At 40.4% G+C, this 23432-nt stretch overlaps 1 protein-coding gene across 1 annotated transcript in view; it reads left to right on the top strand.

Annotated features, from left to right (window-relative positions):
* DCUN1D2 (defective in cullin neddylation 1 domain containing 2) overlaps nt 1-23432 on the top strand; it is a 596128-nt gene that overhangs the window by 348377 nt on the left and 224319 nt on the right. The window contains 1 exon segment of the mRNA XM_044071217.1: nt 3499-3517. Within this exon segment, the coding sequence (XP_043927152.1) occupies nt 3499-3517 (19 nt within the window).

The following is a 23432-nucleotide window of genomic DNA, read 5'->3' as shown; positions in this document are numbered from 1 at the left end:
TGCTTTTTTTTTGCTGTTCATTTTGGAATTATTTCTTAGTCTGAGCTGTCATTTTTGTCGCCTACATTTTCCTGCACTCTTTCTTTCTTTTGATAATTTCTTAGGCTTCTGCCTTCCACCATTTCCTTTGTGTACCTTTTTTCAATACCTGGCAAAGTGACATATCTGTTGTATAATCCTCACACTTACTGATTTGCAATGCTGTCATTCTTTTTCAACTCCACCTATTTTCTCTTTTTCATGAGGTGCTAGAGCCCTAAATATTTCCTTTAACTTATGTTCTTTCACTGCAGTCAAGTTCCAGGACTTCAGCCTAGTCTCTATTGACCTTTAGAGCCTTCTTTGACCACTCCTTGCAGCTGAATTTTGGTCGCCAGCTGTTTATGTTTGGGCTGTTTCACTGGGGATGTCTTTGCACAATTGTATCCCATTGTCCTTTCCTTACCACTTGTACACTTATATGTGATCTTGTGACTGTCTTTTGCTGAAACATATTTTGGCCACCATCAAGCCATTTGCCAGACAGAAGTCTGCTAATCCCTGCTGCCCCACCCAGGCAATCCTTGTATACTGTTCTGTCTATCCCAATATGTACATTCAGGTGCCCCATTATCAACAGCAACTCATGTTGTCCTGCTTTTTCTATTAGGTCCTACAACTGTTGTCTGAATGCATTTTGTCTTTGCAATCACAGCCCTACCGTGTGGCAAAGTCTAAGATTATAAATATTGCTGTATCACTAATTCTAATAACATCCCTCATTTTCTTCTGAAGACTCCCTCTCACCACATTTCCCACAGCACATCTCATATGTCTTCTCCTGATTAGTATACTCTGCACTTCCCTTCCATCTTATCTCCTGGATGCACAGGATGCCCAGCCTCCTATTTACCAGTATGCCATCCACTTTTAAGCTGCATCCTGTGCGTGAACCGTTGTTTAGCAATCCTTAGTTCATTTGGGTTTACATACATTTTTCTCTCAAGAGCTGTCCCATGTAACCCAATCTAGACAAGTGGGCACTGAACATTAAACTTATTTAACTGGAGATGCTGGGCTTTATGGTGGGTACACACTGGCCAGTGGAGGCACATAGACACCTCTCACTGTTAGCATGTGTCCCTGGCATAGGTCAGAGGAGGCTTCAGCCCATTTTCACTGTCAAATACCAGATGTTCATCGTGCATACAGCTGCAGTCATAACAGATGGGTTATCCTGCCATCAGGCGGGTCCTCGGTCGGCCAAATTCCAAAGTCTAGGTCCGGCGTTGGTTGTCGTCGCTTCCTCCCTGACATCACCGCGGCAGGGGTATAAAAGAGGCAGCCGACACCATTTTCTCCAGTCTTTCTTGCCGCGCGGTGCCCGAAGCAGAAGCATTTCGCAAGTGCCGGTCGGCCAGCTCCGGAGATTTACGAAAGTATTTCAGCCGAAGTCTTCTTGAAAGCTAAGTACCCAGTTGGGGAAACTTTTCTTGCCTCAGACCGATGTCAGACAAAGTTAATTGCATTTCATGTGGGAAGCAAATACCGCATAAGGATTTCCACTCTTGCTGTATACCTTGCTTAGGCCCAGACCACGCCGTCTCGGCCTGCCGTTTTTGTGCTAGATTCAACAAATGCACTGTTAAGCGTCGGGCGGAGTTCGCCCTTCACTTTTTTGGCCAAAAATTTAATTGTATTATGTCGTTGGATACTCCGACTCCAGTTTTGAGCAAAAAACGCAAAGATAAGGACCGGCATACGAGGTCCGCACCACCTACTGATACCACACTAAGGCCGACTACCAGTTCTCCGGTACTCAGCGAGGCGCCTACACAGCCCCTGAGTACCGATGACAATGCATTACCGGTGTCTTTAGTACCCGAGGTTGCAGGCTCCTCGGCCCCCTTTCCTACTACAGATACCGACGCCACTCCTGGTGGGGAAACTCAGAATTTAGACAGGCCTGCCATTTCTCAAGGGGTCTTCAGGCCTTCCTCCTTCTCTATTAAAGCCTTCACTAAATCTAAAACGGCCATGAAAACCAAAAAATAGGTTCCTCAGACACCCTCTCAAGGCACCATGCCTAAAAAACAGATGGTTAAAATGGCTGAGGATTTGATTACGCTTATCAGGGGGTTCTCAACCCCCCTCTGACAAAAGGCCCAGATTAGAGGAAGACTACCCTTCCTCAGATCAAGCTTCTATTACCTCAGAACTATCTGAGGACCAGGATTGTGCCTATTCTCCATTCGAAGACTCTGATGCAGAGGAGTCTATTCCCTCGGTCTCCCCTCCTGAGGACTTCTCTTTTGGGGAAACCCTGCATACATTGAGGGAACACTTTCACTGGGAAGGCCAAGATTACTCCGATTCCAAGAAAAGGCTCAGGGAATTTCTTCTGCTCACCCAGCTTAGGCCTCTGGCTATCCCTCCTGTGTTAGATATATTGGATGATGTGTACACAGAAGCCAGCCTTAATCCTGATTCTTTGCCTCCAGCTCCTGTTAAACCAGACTGGTATTACCGGGTTCCTGATTCTCACCAGTTCCTATATAAAAGCCATGCTGCTGACCCAGAAACTATTTCACAGGGTCCCAAGGGAATTAAGGCCTCTACTGCTAAAAACCCATTACCTTCAGAGAGAGATTCCAGATCTTTAGAAAGGTGGGGGAAAAAGGTGTACACCTCGGCCACTTTAACCATGAGGGCATTAAACTGTTAGTTCCATATGTTAAAGTATCAACAGTTTTTGATATCTCAGCTGAAAAGCAAAATGACACAACCAGATTTAAGAGTTGCAGGATTTGTTGCATGGTGCAGAGCAAGTGGGTAAACATACCTTGCAGTGTGGTTTTGATGCTTTAGAGGCCTCATGTAGAGCTGCTGTTACGGGGCCTGTTATACGTAGGCATGCTTGGCTCAAAGAGCAAACCTTACCAGATCATGTCAAAGCTAAATTATTAGATGCACCTCTTCAAAAAGATGTATTGTTTGGTGTTAAAGCAGAGGAGGTGTTAAAGAAAATGGAGGAAAAAGCGAAATCAATGCAAACAGTGAAAGATTTCCTGCAGGTACAGCCTCCACGTTTCAGCAGAAACTGGCCTTCAAAAAATTGGTCCTTTCCAGCCACGGACAGACCTCAAAGGGGCAGATACAGGCATCCAAGGGGTAGAGGGCAACCTCAAGGATCCTTCAGAGCCAGAGAGTGGCAAGCACCAACCCCAAGAGGTGGAGAAGATGGATCACAGTCTTTTAGAAAGCAGACACAATGACTTCCCCCTACACCTGCCAAGCAAAGCTTTAATGGCAGCACCTTTGGGCGGAAAACTGACATTCTCAAAAAATTGGCATATTGTTACAAAAGACAAATGGATTCTGGACATTATAGACAGAGGCTACAGGTTCCACTTTCACAGCCTTCCAAAAATGAGAGGCATGCCAAACCTGCCACAAAATCAAAGGGCAGAGGCACAAAAACAAATTGCAGCTCTCATGGACATGAAAGCAATTCAAGAGGTACCTGCAAAAGAACAAGGTCAAGGATTTTATTCCAGACTATTCCTGGTACCAAGGAAAGACAAAGATTGGAGACCTATCTTAGACTTATCCATCCTAAACACATATCTACAGGTGCCAAAATTCAAGATGCTCACAGCTTCTTCCCATGCTGGGCAAGGAGTCTTGGCTGGTAACACTGGACCTCAAGGTGGCATACCTGCATGTCCCTATCAGACAAGATTGCAGAAGATACCTCAGATTTCTTGTAGGTTTAACCCATTACCAATTCTCTGCATTGCCCTTTGGCTTATCTACTGCGCCCAGAGTGTTTACGAAATGCCTGGCATCAATAATCGCCTTCTGCAGACTACAAGGGATACAAATCTACCCATATCTGGAATGACTGCCTGATCCAAGCGGACAGCAAGGACATACTACTGCAGCACCTGGCGTTTATAATAAAACTGTTGAACTTCCTGGGATACACAGTCAACAAAAAGAAATCAAAACTAATACCCTCTCAACAAATAATTTTCCTGGGTGCCAACTTGGATACAACCACCCAGATAGACAAGCAAGGGCAACTGTCTCAATACTTCAGAAAAATGTCAACTTACACCAGGCTAACTGCAAGGAAAGTCCTGCAGGCTCTGGGATTCATGGCATCTTGCGTCCTACTTATCCCATGTGCAAAGCTGCATATGATGAAACTTCAGTGATACTTAAAAAACTTATGGTCTCAACACAGCCACAGCTTGGAAGCAATTATACCACTCATTCCATGCCTTCAAAAGGAATTTATGTGGTGGGCTCAAGCTTGCCAAAGAAACACAGGTCTTCCTTTCTGTGTACCTCAAGCAACTCAAATCATCACAACAGATGCCTCAGACTACGCCTGGGGAGCACACATGACAAATCAGTGCATTCAGGGAAAATGGGCATGGAAAGAGAAGCGCCTTCACATCAACCAAAAGGAAATGCTAGCTGTGCAAAAGGCTATTATGACCTTCAAAGACCTACTGCATCCATGCCAGCTGCCAGCTATTGATAAGGACAGACAACACCACAGTGATGTGGTACATAAACAAACAGGGGGGAACTCATTCATACCCCCTGTGCAGGCAAGCCATGACCCTATGGAACACAGCACTGGAATTGAAAATTCAACTACAGGCACAATTCCTGCTAGGGTAGGAAAGCACACTGGCAGACAACCTAAGCAGAAATATGACAGATCCACAAGAATGGAAGTTGCATCCTCAAATTTTCACAAAGATAACTCAGGCATGGGGACAGCCAGACCTAGATCTCTTTGCTACACACAGAAATCGCCAGTCGAAAAAATTTTGTTCAAGGACCTGTCATCCACAGTCCTGGAAAGTGGACGCACTTTCCTTCAATTGGGCAACATTGACAGTCTATGCCTTCCCGCCTTTTCCTCTGCTGCCCAAAGTTCTATTAAAAGCCAGAGCAGAGAGGCCGAAAATGATTCTCATTGCTCCAGACTGGCCAAGGCAACACTGGTATCCGCTCCTGAAGAGCCTGACACATTCCCCACCATGGATCCTACCTCTAGTCCCTCTTCTGTTGTCCCAGCACAACTACAAAACTCTTCACAGCCATCTCAAAACTCTAAATCTAGCTGCATGGAGAATTCCTTGATTTCACAACAGTTTCTCCTCTCCAAGGAGGTGCAGGATGTCATCTTGGAGGCCAGAAGACCTTCTTCTGGAAAGGCCTACTCCGCCAAATGGAAACTATTTTGTGCCTGGAATCAAAAGAAGGGACAGAATCCTTGGGTAATAAATATACCTCAAATTTTACAGTACCTAGCTGAGATGTTAAACAATGGACTTTCCTTCTCCTCCATCAAGATCCACGCTTCAGCCATTTCTGCACAATACAACACAGATCCTCCTTTATTCTCTCATCCTCTCTTAAGGCAGTTCCTCAGAGGGGCAAAGAATATAAAACCCCCAAGGAAACTACCAGTTCCTGCTTGGGACCTCAACTTCGTATTGGAAAAGCTGACCCTTCCTCCCTTCGAGCCAGCTTCTTCATCAGAGTTACAGTACTTGACATGGAAAACGGCCTTTCTTCTGGCTATCACCTCAGCTCGCAGGGTTTCGGAGCTACAGGCCCTCATGGCTGTGCAACCATTCCTCATTTTCCATCAGGACAGAGTTTCCATACGAACCACCCCTACCTTTATGACAAAGGTAGTATCCAGTGTAGCTTTGAATCAGACTATCCACTTTACCTACCTTTTATCCTAATCCACAGAACAAAGGGGAAAGACTACTACATTCCTTGGACATTCACAGACAACTTCGTTATTATTTGGACAGGACAAATCCATTCAGGAAATCTGAGCAACTCTTTGTGTCCTATGCTGCAGGTGCTCAAGGAAAGGCTATTTCCAAACAGACAATTTCAAAATGGATAGCTCACTGCATACGCTGTTGTTACTCATTTCTTGGAAAAACTGTGCCTGCATGCATCAGATCCCACTCCACCAGAGCCACAGCTACCTCTGCAGCCTTCCTCAGGGGGGGGTCCCTACCAAGGATATTTTGGAAGCAGCCACCTGGAGTTCAGTGCACACTTTCTCCAAGCACTATCACCTCCCACTATACTCTAAATCTAGAGCGGGCTTTGCCACAGCAGTCCTGCAGGGCATCCTAGCCCCTCCTAGTTCCACTTAGTGCCTACCACCCTTACTTAGGATTCTACCCATCTGTTATGACTGCAGCTGTATGCACGATGAACATAGCACAGTTTTGTACCTACCATAAATGTAGATGTTCGAGTGCTCATACAGCTGCCGTCCAGGTTTCCCTCCCTCCAGCCCCTCTTAGGACAAGCCTTATGACAAACCCTTTTCATATAACCTTTTGGGGTACTCTTTTATGGTGTATTTGCTTGCAACTACTGTTTTTGATAACATTATGTTTGCCTTCCTTCTGGGGGCACCTGACATCTGGGGCAAGAAAAACTGAAGAAAATTGCGTCGGCTGCCTCTTTTATACCCCTGCCGTGCTGACGTCAGGGAGGAAGCGACGACAACCGACGCCGGACCTAGACTTTGGAATTCGGCTGACCGAGGACCCGCCTGACGGCAGGATAACCCATCTGTTATGACTGCAGCTGTATGAGCACTCGAACATCTACATTTATGGTAGGTACAAAACTGTACTTTCTCATTTTTGGGGAGCATTAGTCAATGTGAGATAATCACCTAGATCCAGTTTTTACACAGTTGAGTGGTTAACTCTGACACAGCATCCAGTCTGTTGTGACCCATGTTCTTGAGGATATCGTGTACCACAGTTGATGCCTAAAGTAGGTAGTCTATACAGCTCTTCCCCTGATAGGCACCACCTAGACTCTGTACTGCTACACATGATGGTGACTTGGAGGTGGAAAACCCAGCAATATTTTTTTTCTTTTTTGGGGGGGTGGGGTGGTAATGAACTCTACAGAGACATGAGTACATACAAACTCAACACAGGTATTGGCTGGAGATCAGGATCAAAGCTTATACCTTGTGAATGGGAGACAAAGGCCTTCACCATTATGCCAATTGTGCTGCTCTTCAGTGACCAGCATTTCAATGAGAAATTAACTTTGAAACATTCTGAAGTGAATAAGAAGTAATTATTTCCCCAGCAGTCTTAATACTTCAATCTTTTTAATAGGATAGTGTACGCTGTTTATTTATTCAAATGAAGCGAGTGCACCTTTTCTTTGGTCTGAAAGGTAGTATTTACTGAAAGCATGCAAGCTGTTTTTCACGTTTAGGAGCAGAGTAGAAATGACAAAAGAACATAAAGTAATTTGTGTAAATGGGCAAACATTTTAGGGCAACTTCTCCTGTCTGGAGGGGTAAACTTTATTTGTTGCAAATACGGGGAATTTGAAAATGTTTTCACTTTTTGCATTGAAGCAAAAAATCTTGAAAAATGTGACTTGTGTTCAAATGGATATGAGAAGAAGCCACTACTTTAAAGATTATCCTTCTAAACACTAGTGTGCATGTAAGCCAAAAGTTGGAAATATTCAAAGTAACTGTCATGTATAATTGGTGGGAGTAATAAATGTCTCTCGTAAAGGCTACTCTATCCATCTTATCACAGAAGGTAAATGGCCTTACTGGTATAGGCAAAAAGTAGAGTGTGTTGAATATATATATATATATATATATATATATATATATATATATATATATATATATATATATGAAACACATTTAGAAATGAGCATGTTGATTTGATAAAGGATTTCATGATGGACATTCAGAGAATATCATGGGCAAAAGAAAAGGAGAGTAATAATAATTGCTAGAGGGTCTCCAGGAGGGGAAAAAAGACAGTAACAGTAGATTTGTGGTAGTATGAGGCTATTGTCAACAAAGGAGGATTATGCTTGCATGTATTTATATTCCACCAAAAACTGCAATTATGGAGCTTAAAAACATTGTTTGAAACATTCTGCTTTATTGCCATGTTAACACTTTATGTTGTGCAGTCCAGATGCATAATATCATAGTAGACTACTAGGCTACCAACCCAAGGGGCCTTTTTAAGCATAGCCTCGCTTCCCAACAAAATTTGTTATGTATTGGTTCTCAAAGGATATGTGAAGGTATGTATACTTGGGCATGATTGCCAACAATTTACAAGCTTCCTCTTTCTGTAATAGAGATGCATGCCCCAGACTAGTGGTTTATTTACATTTCCCCATCTACTGGTCCAAGTTGCACTTGAATAAGTGCATTAATAAAATCTGCTTCACATGTATTGAAAGCCAGTCCCGGAGAAGGGGGAGCCACTGAGTTGATTACCTGCTCCTCTAGCATGTCCTGTTTATGTTGCAGGAAAGGTTTAGGTCCCTGGATCAGGTGTTCCTGAAGCTGTTTGATTTTACAGATATGCAACAGATCTATTAGAACTGGACTGGAGGATGCTTTGTAGGCCGGTCATAGGTTGCCTCTCGGTAGCCAGTAGGAGACTGAATATAAGGACAAGGCTTGAGGTGGTTTGCATAGAACTTGTTTTCCATGCCATGTGTTCTTTTTTGAGGCTGCTCTAAGTATGCCTGGCCAGGTATGTACCAAAGCAAAGATTGGTCTTACAAGAGAAGTACAACAGAACAATGACATGCTTGAATCTGGATGCCATAACCTGTTTATAAATTGTGCAACATAAAATGATTTTCTCACTACAGTAGACACGTGTTGTTCAAATGCCAAATCACTGTCTATAGGCATTAACAAATCCCTAACCACATTGTCTAATTTTAGAGGTATATCGTTAATATGTTAATTTGCTGGCGTGGCTGTCTTTCTGAAGGATACTATTGCGCACTATTTGGCATTGAGTTTTAGACATACTCTGACACCCTTTCTTTGTCTGTGTCCAGCCTTCTTGGAGAATATTTATATCTTGGAGAGATTCAGTAACTACACCCAATTTGCAGTCATCCACAAACTTTGTCAGCCAGAGGCCTTTTATGTTAGCCATGACCTCAGAGAAGAAGATGACAAACAGGAGCATTTCTAGGCAAAGCCCAGAGGTACTGTACTAGTAACTGTCCCTTTAGTTACTGGGTCCTATCTGTAAGCTGGCTGGCTGTCTAGCAGGTGATGGAGGGGTTTATAGCTAGATGGAGGGTTTTGTAATTAGTTAATTGAGCTTTTCTACAATACCCTAGTAGAGTATTATCAGATGTCATGGCCAGGTTGAGGTAGGCATACATCCGTCTCAACCCAGTCCCAGAAGTTATATTTCCATCTCTTTGATGAGTTCATTATATGTCTTATCTTGTTACTATATCATTACATGTTACTGTTTCTCTCATATTCCTTTACCTCCTGTTCTTTTTTATACCTTCCCCTGTATGATCAGTTATTGTTTTTATAATTTCTCATATCCTTCCAAATACCATTTATTCTTTTTAAGCTCATCTTTGCTAAATATGAAAACGTGATTTTTATAATGCTAGTGGTAGAATAATTATTTTTAGCATTTGAACTCTCTGATTACTGTCCATTCTGCTAACCTTCCATCTTTTCAACATTCCTAGGAGTCTATTCTTTACCTCTTGCCAAGTCTCATGTTGCGAATCCCTATAGTTTGATTACATCCGTACTCTTAAATATTTTAGCATATTATGGCCCGTATATATGGGTATTCTTGAACTGATCTGTATGCAGGTACATAATTGACGTATGTTGCATCATTTACTTTGCAGCCTGAAATTTAAGTGAACTGCCTTAAAATTCTTAATAGTACTTGGAATATCCTCATCTGGGTTTAAATACGCAGTAATATCATCAGCAAAAATTGCCAGTTTTCCTCTCGTCCATTCCAGTCTCACCCCTTAGTTTTTGATTGCCTCACTTTCTGTGCCAGCAAGTTTAGGTAGATCAAGAACAACAGAGGAGATGATGAGCATCCTTTCTTCTTGTCTCTGCCAATATTGAACCTTGGTGGTATTGTATTGACCTTTAAAGAAGTGAGATAAATTGGTGATGTATAGTCCGTCAGCACGGACGTCTTTAGGAACAGATGGTGTTCCTGTGGAGGTTTGTAAGTTAGGAGGGAAGAAAATGGTAAAAATCTGGAAGGTTTTGTTTAACAGTATTTTAAAAGGGAGAGAGAAGAGCACCAGTATCTTGGAAGAAAGCTGCAGCGGCTGTATTACAGAATGGGGGTAAAGACCTTTTAGACCCAGCTTCATATAGACTTGTTTCACTTTTAAACCTTGATTATAACGTGATTGCCATTCTTGCAGCTAGTATAGACAAAGGCATTGCCAAAATTGATAGATATGGATGAATATGGTTTTGTGGAGGTAATGCAAATATTTGGCAACGTGAATAGAACAAAGATGACCCAGAGGGAAGCAGAGTATAAGAAAATACTTTGTACTGTTGGTGGTTCTTGAGATAGCTGGGGTTTAATGAGTAGGGAAGTGGAAGCATTTGCACTCCCTGATAAAATAATAAGGTTACCTAGATGAGAATTAAGGTGAGAAAGTTCCTCAGTGAAAAGCTGTTTTCTTTATTCCATGTCAGTGTGAGCCCCAAACAGAACTTTAACCCGCCCTGCTCTTGTTCTCTGTTCCCTATCAGAGTGACCCCCCCCCCCCCATAACAGCCATCTGTCATGCTATGTTACCACCATACACTCCTTTGCTCGGTTGTGATGAAAAAGGAGAACGAGTGGGGATTTGGCGAAAGCAGAAATTAAGCAGTTAATGTAATGTTGATGTGAATAATTGTTAAAAAAAGAATGTACATAATGTATAATGCATGAATAGGAACATGTTAATATGGTATGTTTTCTTTACCGCTGCTGTATGTGTGCCTGTCAAAACTGATAAATTTTAATAAGGCTGTTTACAAAAAATAGATTTTCTGTGTCTGCCTTATATTTTCAGTTCTCTACTCTGAACTATCTACAGCTCAAATGGTGCTCACAAAGTGTCTGGCACTAGTAATATAGCTCATTGCAGTTTGCGAGGTATTTACATTCTTCCACATTTTGGTAACTGTTTTGTATATGATGCTGACTCTTTTTCAAAATGACATAATCCTTCGCCTAAGTAAAGGACCTTCCTCCTCAATATGGGGTTCCAGGTGAACTTACAGAAATCTTCGCTCATTCCTTCTCATAGGATAGTATTTCTGGGATGCCTTGTGGATACATCCTTTATGAAGATTTTTTTCTCAGAACAAAATGGATTTTCTTCATCCAGTCTGTGGCTTCAACCAAGTAGTATCTCAGAGTTCCGGGTTTCATGGCATGTAGAGTTCTCATGATTTCTTTGCTCTGAGTTCACGGGAAAAATTCAGTACTCCTCCAAATCTGTAAGGAGCCACCACCAGCTCCAACTTAAACAACTTTATTAAATTATCAGTTAAGACATAGGTAAACATAAACAAACCATTTAACATTTTTTCCATTTTAATACAATATACCTTCTATATACTTTCTTTGCTATTATTATCAGTCCAACATTACAAAACAACTACTGAATTCCTGCCTTCCCTTAAGGCTTGCTCCTCCTCCTGAACATTATTCTGATTGTATTGTTCTCACAATTTGTATTTATTTCTGTGTAATTTGCTCCTTCCCTTTTCCACAGATCCATCTTCCAGTTTTTTTTCTCTCTCTTATATTCAATACCTCAGTACAGCTGGTGTAGACTTGCTTTTTTGGCAGCCAACTATACCTTAGAAATTCAAATCCTGTATCCCATCTCAAAATCATAATTTCCTTACTTATAGCCATTTGCTCACCCAATATTTCTAATAGTAATCTGAACTGTCTGCAAACAGCTACAGTTAACTTTGAACCTAACACCACTCTTAAGTATTCAACTGCGGTACCACCTTTAACATTCCTATAAGAAAAGTGCAGTCCAGGTCTGAACTGTCTGCAAACAGCTACAGTTAACTTCCGAGTATGTGTCTAACTGTTTGAGCCAATCTTCATTTTTCCCTGGAGAGCACTGTGCTTTGGCTGTAAGCAGCCCCCCCCACCACCACACGCATCTTCCACTTTCTCTTATTCCCTTCTGTTAGCAAATAGTATCCATAACTGATCAATACTGTGTGTTTGTTTATTTAAACTGTACCACAGTAGCCTACTGATACAAGGTTATCCTGGCTTTCCACCTGAGAAATTAAGACAAGACTTAGTTTCAGAGCAGTCCTTGGTCAATTGTGATTGTTCTTAACACATACTTGTCTTGCTTTGTGATTGTTTCCAGCCCCTCATACAAGAACCTAACAGGGTCTCTACCGCTGCTCCCCCTACCCCTATTCCCTCCGCCCCAGTGGTCCCACCTTTATTGCACTCAAACCCCTCCCATCTTTCCAATAGCCAACCACAGCGCTAACCCAACACTACCTCCTCCATATTCCCTCTACTATCACACCTCCTCAACTGACATGTACAAGCATACCTTTCCTTTGCTCACTGCATGCACTCTCCTTGCATATCTTACATCCTACTAAAGCTCCATCATTCCCCCACCCAACCACTACCACTGTACTATTACTCACACCACCACCCATGTCTCACCCATACTCAGCTCCCCTCCCACCAGCTCAAGAACCATCCCTATGCACCCCCACATATTCTACCAACTATATTACTCAAACGTAAAGCATCCCTACAACTTAACATAGTAACCCTCCCACCATACCCATTACCCACAGAGAACAATCATAAACTTTCCCTTATAAACAAACACATTCAAAAACTGAAAAAACTAATAATCTCATGCATATCAAAACTAGCCCTAAGTGGAGACATCCACCCCAACCCTGGCCCTACCATCTCCAACCCCAATCCTCATAATCAGACTAGAAACCACAACTTCTCCCATATTACAGCCAATAGAAAGCCAAGTGACTTCCTTCTACTAAGTCTAAATATTAGAAGTATATCCAACAAAGTCCATGAACTCCATGCCACCGTAGACTTATACTCCCCAGATATAGTCGTCCTGACAGAAACCTGGCTAAAACCTCACATTACCAGTGAGCAAATACTCCCGACAGGTTACGGCATACTAAGAGTTGACCGGCTAAACAAAAAAGGAGGTGGTGTAGCTATAATATTTAAACAACATCTAAACATCCAGATCTTAAAATCATCAGCTCCACAAATAGGCAATGAAGAAATAATATATACCAACCTCAAAATTAACCAAAGCAAAACCATCAACATAATTGGATGCTACTTCCCACCTGGCCAAAACATCCCTCCACTAGAAAACCTCCTCAGCTGGTCTACCCACCATCTCCCCCAAGAAACTATCATCTTAGGTGATTTCAATATTGACTGGCAATCCTGTTCTGGCAACAATCCAACCCATCATGTACACCTTCATGGCTTCACCCGACTAGTCCAGTCACCAACAAGGATGAATAAAAACTCCAGCAAGCACTCTACCCTGGATTGGATACTAGTCAGTAAGAACCCCCAGTCATATATAACAGGCTGCTTATCAGATAGCCTCAGTGATCACTCCCCAACATTCCTACTCAAAAAATACCTGTACCAAGCTAAACCTGTCATCTATCGTCAAATACGTAAAAAAATAAACTTTAACCCACTCACATTCATCTCATCCCTCAAAGAATGTAACTGGCATGCTCTAAAGTACCTCAGTCTAGATGACACAGTTGAATCTTTTAATACTACCTTCCTGAACATCCTTAATTACCATGCCCCCATAAGATTTTCCAGAACCAAAGCACAACCCTCCCCATGGCTACAGAAAACCACTAAGTCAGAAATGAAAAACAGGGATAAAGCCCTGGGAGCACTGGCGCAAAACCAAAATTCCTAGAACTATGCAGTAGAGTCAAAAAGCTAATAAAACGGGACAAATTCCAATACTACCAGTCTGCCCTAGACTCCTCACAACACAGCCCCAAACAATTCTGGTCCTCCATAAACTCCATCCTCCACCCAGGTAAAGTCAGTAACCCTCCTCCTAACATCCCTCACTCCTCAGAAAATATTGTTACCTCATTCAACATACACTTCACCGAAACCATACTATCACTAGCTAAACAACACAACCCCCCTCCCCTCCAACCCACACCTTCAACTAGTAATCTCCCCACTGCCTTCTCTTTTTCTCATGTACCTACCTCCAACATAAAAAAACTCTTAACTAAACTTAAACCCACCAAATTAGCAGCAGACAACCTCCCAAGTGAAGTCACTAGGGCTAACCTACAAGGAGTTAAAGCAAAAGCAAATACAAACACAATTCCACGGCTACTGCAACCGGCAACTGCACAGCTGGGCAGCGTCGATGTAAAAGCACAGCCACAGGAACCAAAAAAGAACCAACCAAGAATACACTCCCAAATCACAGTTGTTTAATGAAACGACTTAGCGCTTTCACCTTACAAGGCATCTTCAGAGTCAAAAAACACACATACCCCCACCCCACATTTATATGCAAACTATTAATCAATCAATCAACACAACCAATGAGCCTTTGCAAATAATTAACAACTATACTCCACTTAAGTAAACTAAAACTTCAATAAAAAATTCTTAAGAATATACACACAACCTATACAAATTTAAATATAAAACACCACATAAATAGTCAAGACAAATGCAATATATATATATATTAACTAATATAAAATAAATATAATGAATATATAGTTCATCTAAATCATCAAAGAAACTAATAAATACATATATATATAATATTGATGTATAAGATATAATATATATATTATACAATTTAAAAAGACAATGGTGTTACAAACATAACCATTGAATATCTAAAACTTGGCCACATTTTTTTATAAAATTTGTGATTGATGTATCAACAGGGGTTTAATGGAAATGTAGTCGTTCAGCCCAGGAAATTTCATTGCATTCAACCTTAACTGCCATTCCATTTCCTTCAAGGCCACCCTGTTTTTAACATCCCCACCTTTCTCTTCTTTCACACGATCAATAACAAAGAACATAAACTTCTTAAAATTAATACATTTTACACTATGCAGAAATAGCGCATTGTGCATATCTTTGTTTTTGATAGACCTAAGCTGCTCAGGAATCCTGTCTCTTAACCTGCGTGTTGTCATCCCCACATAAAATGCATCACAGGATGAACAACTAGCCACATAAATTAGATTTCTGGAATTACAGTTACAGATACCTGGACAAGGCAAGATGTACTGGTAACCTGAAATAACAATGTACGGTCCATCAGCAATAAATCTACAACTCCTACACCTTCCACACTTAGCCATCCTAGACCTAGTATACAACTTGTTCCTTTCCAGGATGGCCTTCAAATTAGAACCCCTACTGTAGACCATCACCGGCTCTTTACCCAACAATGCCTTCAAATCACTATTAAAGCTGTAATTCCACACAGTTCTCAATGCAGCACAAAACTCACTAGACTTATCACTGTATTTCATGATAAAACAAGGTCCCTTCTTATTTTTGTCACCCAACCTTTCATTCACTACTACAGCCCCAATTCCAAGTCCAACATTACTCCTTAAAATAGGACCGTAGATGGTACGCCTTTTCTTTGTTATTTCCTTTTTCACAGTTAATAACTTGATAGGATAACCACGTTCTAGCAGCATACCAATCAACTTGAAAATTTCCACTCTGAAATTCTCATCATTGCTCACTAGTCTTAAAATGCGTACCATCTGCCCTTTACCACCCCTTTTCTCTGATGAAAGCGGTGGCAACTGCTAAAATGCAATAGTGAGTTGGAATGATTTTCTTTTCTATAAATAGTACTCCTCAACTCACCATCAACTTTCAAAATATTAATATCTAAAAAATTAATACAGTCAGAACTCCAGGTATGAGTAAACCTTAAAAAGTTAGTAGTTTCGTTGAGATAACCCACAAACTCTATTGCAGAGGCTTCATCACCCTTCCATACAATCGAAAGATAGTCTAGAAATCTATTATAGAGTACAATGTTGTTCCTAAACCTAGAAGGAAAAACAAATGCCATCTCCCAAGCCAATAATACCAATTTGGCATAAACTGGTGCACACTTGGCACCCATGGCAACTCCAGAGCATTGTTTATAAATCTCACCTTCAAATTTAATGAAATTGTTATTTAAAACCAATTCCATTAAGTCCTGAAACAAATTCAATCTTGTTTTATCAATAGTATTACTCATGTTTAAACTAGAAACAAACCGCTCCAAACCATCATAATGTGGAATGACAGAAAAAAGATTAACTACATCAACTGTCAAAAAGCTATATTCATCAAAATTATTACCAACTTCCTTCAGTCTTTCCAAGCAGCGCCATGAGTCCTTTAAACCTCCCAAGTGAATACCTACAAATCGCAGCTGATGCTCTGGCCTACCCAGTATCCATCTTGATTAACCGATCTCTGTCAGAAAGTTACGTTCCCACATTGTGGAAAGTCTCACATATAATTCCCCTCCACAAAGGCGGACCCTCTGCAGAACTAACCAATTACCGCCCCATAGCTATTCTCTCTCCACTCTCCAAAATACTGGAGAGATGCATACACTCTCAGGTCTCACACTACCTCCTTACTAACAACCTCTTTTCCAGTACTCAGCATGGTTTCCGACCAAACCACTAACCAATTACCGCCCCATAGCTATTCTCTCTCCACTCTCCAAAATACTAGAGAGATGCATACACTCTCAGGTCTCACACTACCTCCTTACTAACAACCTCCTTTCCAGTACTCAGCATGGTTTCCGACCAAACCATAGCACCACCACTGCCTTACTCTCCTTTACTAACTCTATCCTTCAGCATAAAAACAATGGCTATCTCTCCTCTGCTACTTTCCTAGACCTATCTAAAGCATTTGACATGGTCCCACACAAACAACTTATCTCAGTAACCTATCCTTCTCACAATCAGTCACCAACTGGTTTCAGAGTTACCTGTCTGACCGCCAACAATCCGTTGTATGGCAGAATGACACATCTCCCCAACTACTCCCCAACTACCTGTCTCCATAGGGGTTCCCCAAGGATCCATCCTTGGACCCCTACTTTTCTCTGTTTACACCAATAATCTAGCCTCTGCCACCAAACATGGCACACTCATCCAATACGCAGATGACTCTACCATCATCTGCTCAGCCCAGTCCCTACCCAAACCGCAAAAAGTCACACAGGAAGCCTTTTCCTCTGTTGAAACATGGTTATCCGATGCCCAATTCATACTCAACCCAAACAAAACTAAACTACTCATCTTCCAACCCACCAAACATACTCAAAACAACTCTCACTTTAACATCACAGCAAAAGACAACACCACTGTGTACCCAACTGAACACACCAAATTGCTAGGAGTGGAAATAGACAATAAACTAAAATTTGACATTCACATATCCATGACCATAAAAAAAGTCCACAAAAAACTAGGAGCATTATACAGAAATAAACAATTTCTCACCAAAGATTTCAATAGCAAATTCCCACCTTATCTCCACCGTACTTTATGCCTGTCCAGTATATACCAACCTAAGGCAATGTGATCTAAACAAGCTAGAGACCTGCTACAACAAAATCGCAAAATTTGCCACAGGGGCATCCTACCGTAGTCACCACTCTCTCACTTGCTGAACTGGGTTGGCTTGAACTCCCTCACCTCCTTCAGTGGTATCAACTCTCACTCACCCACAAACTAGTAAACCATCCACTAAATGTCCCATCCCTCCAGAATCTACTCCAACCCTATCGCACCACCAGACCACTAAGATCCAGCAACAAAAATCACTTACAGATCACTAAACCCAATGACTCTGCTGGTGAAGCACTATTCTCTTGCACCATAGCCAAATTATGGAACTCACTCCCACCCACAGTTACGTCCGTACCATCATGCACCAACTTCAAAACTTTATTAAAAGCGCACCTAAAAACATGCTGGCTATGCCCTTGCAACTCCCACTCTAATATCATCCACCCCATCCAACTACTACCTTTCTTTCACCTCCACTAACTACCTTGATGATAGCAAGCTCAGATGCTCATAAGCCTAGTACTTATTATACAGCAGGAACTTCTCATTGTTACATTTGTTAATGCCTGTTATGTACTTCACAGATAAAGATTCTAGTTGTCTACTGATGTACTATGTTCTTCATCTGTAAATATGTTGTAAGTAATTTCTATGTTAAATTGTTAATCACTATGTAATCCAATGTAACTACTGTCTGTTTATTTTACTGTGGAGCTTTTCTCCCCGGGCCTCCGCTGAAAATGGACCCACGTCCAGTCGGACACTCCCAGTCAACAAATTTAAATAAAAAATAAATAAATAAATAAATAGTATATTTTGTAGGGAATTTTTAAAATCTGCCAACTTATTATGGTCCCAAAACACGTTCCCCAGTTACCTCTTTCTTTATCACAACTCTTTTGCTACCTACCTGAGGAAAATTCTTTTAAATCTGCTTGGGGTATAAAAATAACTATACAAACCCTTCCAAGCAAAGATCCTAAACCTTTTGGAGTTGGTTGCATACTTGGGCGCTATAGATATGTCTTCCCATTGTTTTCTTGTGAATTACTTTCCAGTCTTTCTTTCCAATCTTTTCTAACTTCCTCTACTTGATTCTTAGTTATCATGAGTATTTTATATCCCGTGCTAATCATCCCCTTTTAAGGGACTACTTCTGTTTGATAGGCAGCTAAAGACTCTACCAGAGCAGGTCTTCACTTAAAATCCCCATATCCCTTTCTCTTTGCCTGTACTGGAGATCAAGACGTGGTAGGGGAAGGCAGTCTCTAGCCTGCAATCCGAATATCTTCGCCTCATCCCACTGTTACCTTTCCTGCTTGAGTTATTTGTTCCTAATATCTTTGTTCCTTTCCAGGTTTCTCCAGGAAATTCCAGTCCCCTCTTGTCTGTTTTCTGTACCCCTACTTGCAGTCATCCCTCTTGGCAAATTCTCCTTTCTCTTCTTGACTTAGTTCTTAGAATACTTTGTTACTTCATGAATATAATATGCTGTATGGTTGTTGCGACACCCCCACCACTGGACCAGTAATCCAGGAACCTTAATCCTCACCACTGGCAACAGTGGGGGATGTACACTGGGAAGATTACAAGTACACACACAGTATTTCCAGATGCAGCTCTCTGCAAGTACAATTTTTCTTAAAGAGCACACTGAGACCACAATCAGTCTGGGGCTGTTTTTTCCCTCTTTCTTCAAATCCCCAATAAGACCCCCACCCCCACTGGCACAGCTATAGATTTAAGATCTCAGCTGAGTGGCCAAGCCAAGACCTTAGCACCCTCTGTGTCCAACCAGTACTTCATGCCCATGCCCAAGTAGCTGACAACACACACACACACACTCTTTGAGGTTTGATTTATTTGTGTACACACACACACACACACACACACACACACACACACACACACACACACACACACACACACACACACACACACCAGGGAAAGGCTAGCACAGGTTTACTAGCTATTCCCCCTTTTACCCAGACTATAAGGTAGTTATCACTGCCACCAGCCATCTCCTTATCAGCTACTTTAAGGCCCTTAGCAAAGGGTGTCCAATATTACTGTGTAATATTACTTTTAATACAAATGGTAGTTTGACCAAGAGCAAGGCTATTAGGAGTTGCCCACAGTGTTACCAAACAAATATGCAAGTACTCTCAAATCCTAAAGCGCTCTACAAAGAGCAGCCACGATGAAAGGTTTAAATATAGTTGATAATAAATAACAAAAGAACAAGAAAATGCTCTGTATGTATTTACAGTGACATCAGAGTTCAAAATTGGGGAACTATTTAAAACAACATTGCAGGACAATCTCAAATAAATGAAGAAAAATATCTAAACTATACTTCACTATATTCCTGACTGAATCTAAGAAAATTACTATACCCTAGTTAACTTACTATAGAGCAAGGCAGATGTGGTGAATGGATCTTGTAGTTGTCAGGTCCAAAACAGAATACAGAGTGCTGTTTCTCAAATTAATATCTCAAATATTACTGCTGGGATAACTTCCAGAGTGACATCATTACTTGTCAACTGATTATTGCACTGAAGAAGGCTTTGTAGACGAAACCAGTATGTTACTGTTACTCCTGGATTGATACGGAATGATATGAAATAAAGATTTGCTGCTGACATTTGAGTGCTGACCATGGTGTTTTGGAGCCTTGCATTTCTTGTTGGCTGTGCACCTGTTCTTTACGTGTGTGGTATTGGTTTTACTAGCATTAGGAATATACCTGTGAAAATACATAGACCTCAGATCTTGGGTAGATGATGGATGTAGGAAAATGCTTCCAAGACCATACAGAAAGCCCCCTAGTCTTAGACATTGTGTCTCCTTACTGCATTGAAACTGAAAGATATAATCTTTTATTGCGTAGCCCTAAAGTAATTTAATTTCAACTATTTTTCTGAAATTAACCTCCTGTATTCCAGTTTCCATTGTTAAAATATACCTTTAAACAGTTACAGTAGTGCATGTACATTTCTGTTAATTTCCAGTAGGGTACACTATGCATTATTACATTTCAAGCACTTTGCAAAAGCCTTTTCTACGCACACTTCAGTACCAGCAGTTTGATATACACATGGCATACGGTTCTAATACATTTGTAACACAAGCATCTAACGTGAATCATGTTGATATTCACAAATGACATATAATTATTTACAAAATTCCAGATAGCTGTACTGGCAGTATCTCCCTTTGTCATAGTTGTTATTCTTAAGGATCTGTATCCAAAATCCCACTCACACTCTATTTCTTGAACTTCCCCTTGCTTCATCATCATCCCTTTCTACTTTGAATTATAGTCCTTTGCATGTGTTACATATATGAACCTTAACTGTGTAGCTCTAAAGTATCACTACAAATCAGGTAAACCTAAACCACCCTGTTCATTGGAAGGATAAATTTATCCCAATTAACTCTTGACGTCTTTCCCTCCCAGATAAATTCCTTCAGTTATTTTTTAATTATTGTCAACAACTTCTCCTTGGGTTGATAAAAAAAAAAAAAAGTATGCCTGACCCATTTACAGGGCTAAAGAGTCTAAAAATATTTTCACTGTTTGTATCCTACTGTCCATGTCCATAAATAAGTGTTTCCAGTTCAGTTTTTTTTTTTATTATCTTTTGTTCAGTCTCTTCCCACATACCCTTAGATGGCATAACAGAAGCCTTTTTAATCCATACTACTAAATGCTTCATCTTATGTTCCCATTAATATGGGTATTGCTGAACCAATTTGTGTGTGGGTACATCATTTATGTCTATAGCCTTTGTTTTATCTTCATTAATTTTATATTCCAAAAACACTTGAACTGTCTCAGAATGTTCCACAGCACTGAGGTGTCCTTTTCTAGATTTATCAGTTAAAAATGTCTGCAAATAAAGCCAACTTTTCTTTATTACCATACCAATTATGTTCTTGTATTTCTGAGTCCCTTATTTTCTTTGCCAGTGGCTCTAAATGTAAAGCAAATAACAAAGAGAAAGATGACACCCCATTCTGGTTCCTCTGTTCAAACAGAGTGTTTCTAAGGGGAACCTTCCCACTTTAATTCTTGCCTTAGAGCCTTCATGTGTCCTTCTACTTAACTGTATTATTGTATCTTTGAATGCAAGTGCTGCTAATACCCTACTCTTAAAATCCCAGCTCACTCTGTCAGATGCTTTCTCTTTATCAAGTCCCACCAACATCAGAGGTATTTTCTTACATTCGGCTTCCCTCTGGATCGTTATTGTTCTGTTAATGCTGTCAGATGTTTGCCTCCCCTCCCAAAAATGCACTGATCTTATCTATCAGCTTTGGAAACACATTTGCCATTCTTTTATTTAGTATAGACATAACCTCTTTTGTAATTGTGGTTTAAAATTGAAATGGATCTGTATGAAGCTGGGTCTGAAGAGTCTTTGCCATCTTTAGGTAACACATCCACCGCAGCTTTCTTCCAAGATGTTGGTGCTTCCCCTCCTTTTAAAATACTGTTAAAATAAAGTCTTCTAATCTAATATTAATCTTAAAAATCTATCACAGTTGATATACAAGTTAAACTAAACACATGACAATAGCCAACCAATAAAATATAACAACAATTAGCATACAAAATAAAAAAAAACTATTAAAAAACAAGTAACATTTCTTTTTAAGCAGCTATAAATCTGCATTTCGTAGTATAAGTTAATACAGTTTCCTTTTTATATATACTTGTAAGGCCGTTCATTTTCCATGGTAATGCGGATAGCATAGCCATTATGAGAAAAAGCTATTGTTTCCACCTGTTATACATGACAGTTTTTGAATGTGTATTTCCGGCTTTTTTTGTTACATGCATATACTAATGTTTGGCAGGCTGATCTTATGTACAGTTGTTTCTTCTCATCTCCATTTGAACTTGAGTCATTTTTCAAGACTTTTTGTTTTAATGAAAACTCTCAAACAAAAAAAAAAATACAAAACACCCCATCCCCTTTTAACTTGGAACAAACACACAAAACTGTGTACATCTTCACAATATGAAGTTTAACCCTCCAGAATAGAATTGCCCCAAAATTGATGGTTGCACCTACAGGTATTATCTAACCTAAAATTTAGGTTATCCATGCTAAAGTGCATGCTACAGTCTGTGTTCCCACTTACATTCATTGCTGTCTATTTTTTTCTTATCTCTTCCCCTTCCAGATATTAAAAACTGCTTCTAGGCTTTCGGACAAAATTGACTTTTAGCCGTTAAGAAAAAAGTGCACTGGCTATCTTTAAAAAAAAACTAAATTGTACACTGTTCTATTAACTGCATTAAAGTATTAAGGCTGCTAGGGAGGTTGTTACCTCATAGTTACTTCCCATAATTTCAAACTTATTTTTTTTTACTGTACTGCTTGCCATTGTACCTTTAAAATGCGCGTTTCCCTCAGCAAATAATATTTGGAATTTTCAAGATTAACTGCTTGCACCTGCAGACAGTTTGTTTCTATGGAAATGTACTCAGCAAGGAGTCTTTGTAAATTTCACTCAAAAAAGAATTCACAGCTGCCCCCAGCTGCAGACATCTAGACTCCACTGAACATTTTCCAGTGGATAACAAGCAAGCTAATATCTTTGCAGTTGTAAGAAGCTTAGCTTTTTCATGGTTTTCATCATGCCTTCTTTTTAAAACCTACATGTTTACAAAAACACCTGTTTACAGCTTACTCCAAAGGTAGTAACTTAGACATTCATCCTTATAAAATAAAAAGAAAAAATATCTTAATTCCACATATCATATAATCGGTGCACTTTTACTCCTCAAATGTGTTTAATAAAACCGTCACTGTAAAGCCTCCACCTACATTTAAAATACTCTCTGATTACACTCACCTCCTAAGCACATTTGATTTATTTTTTT

Source organism: Protopterus annectens, chromosome 5.part0 (assembly GCF_019279795.1).
Source record: "Protopterus annectens isolate FY-2018-M chromosome 5.part0, PAN1.0, whole genome shotgun sequence".
Lineage (NCBI taxonomy): Eukaryota > Metazoa > Chordata > Ceratodontiformes > Protopteridae > Protopterus > Protopterus annectens.
Note: the sequence above shows the minus strand (reverse complement) of the source record. Positions and strands in the feature narration are given on the sequence as shown.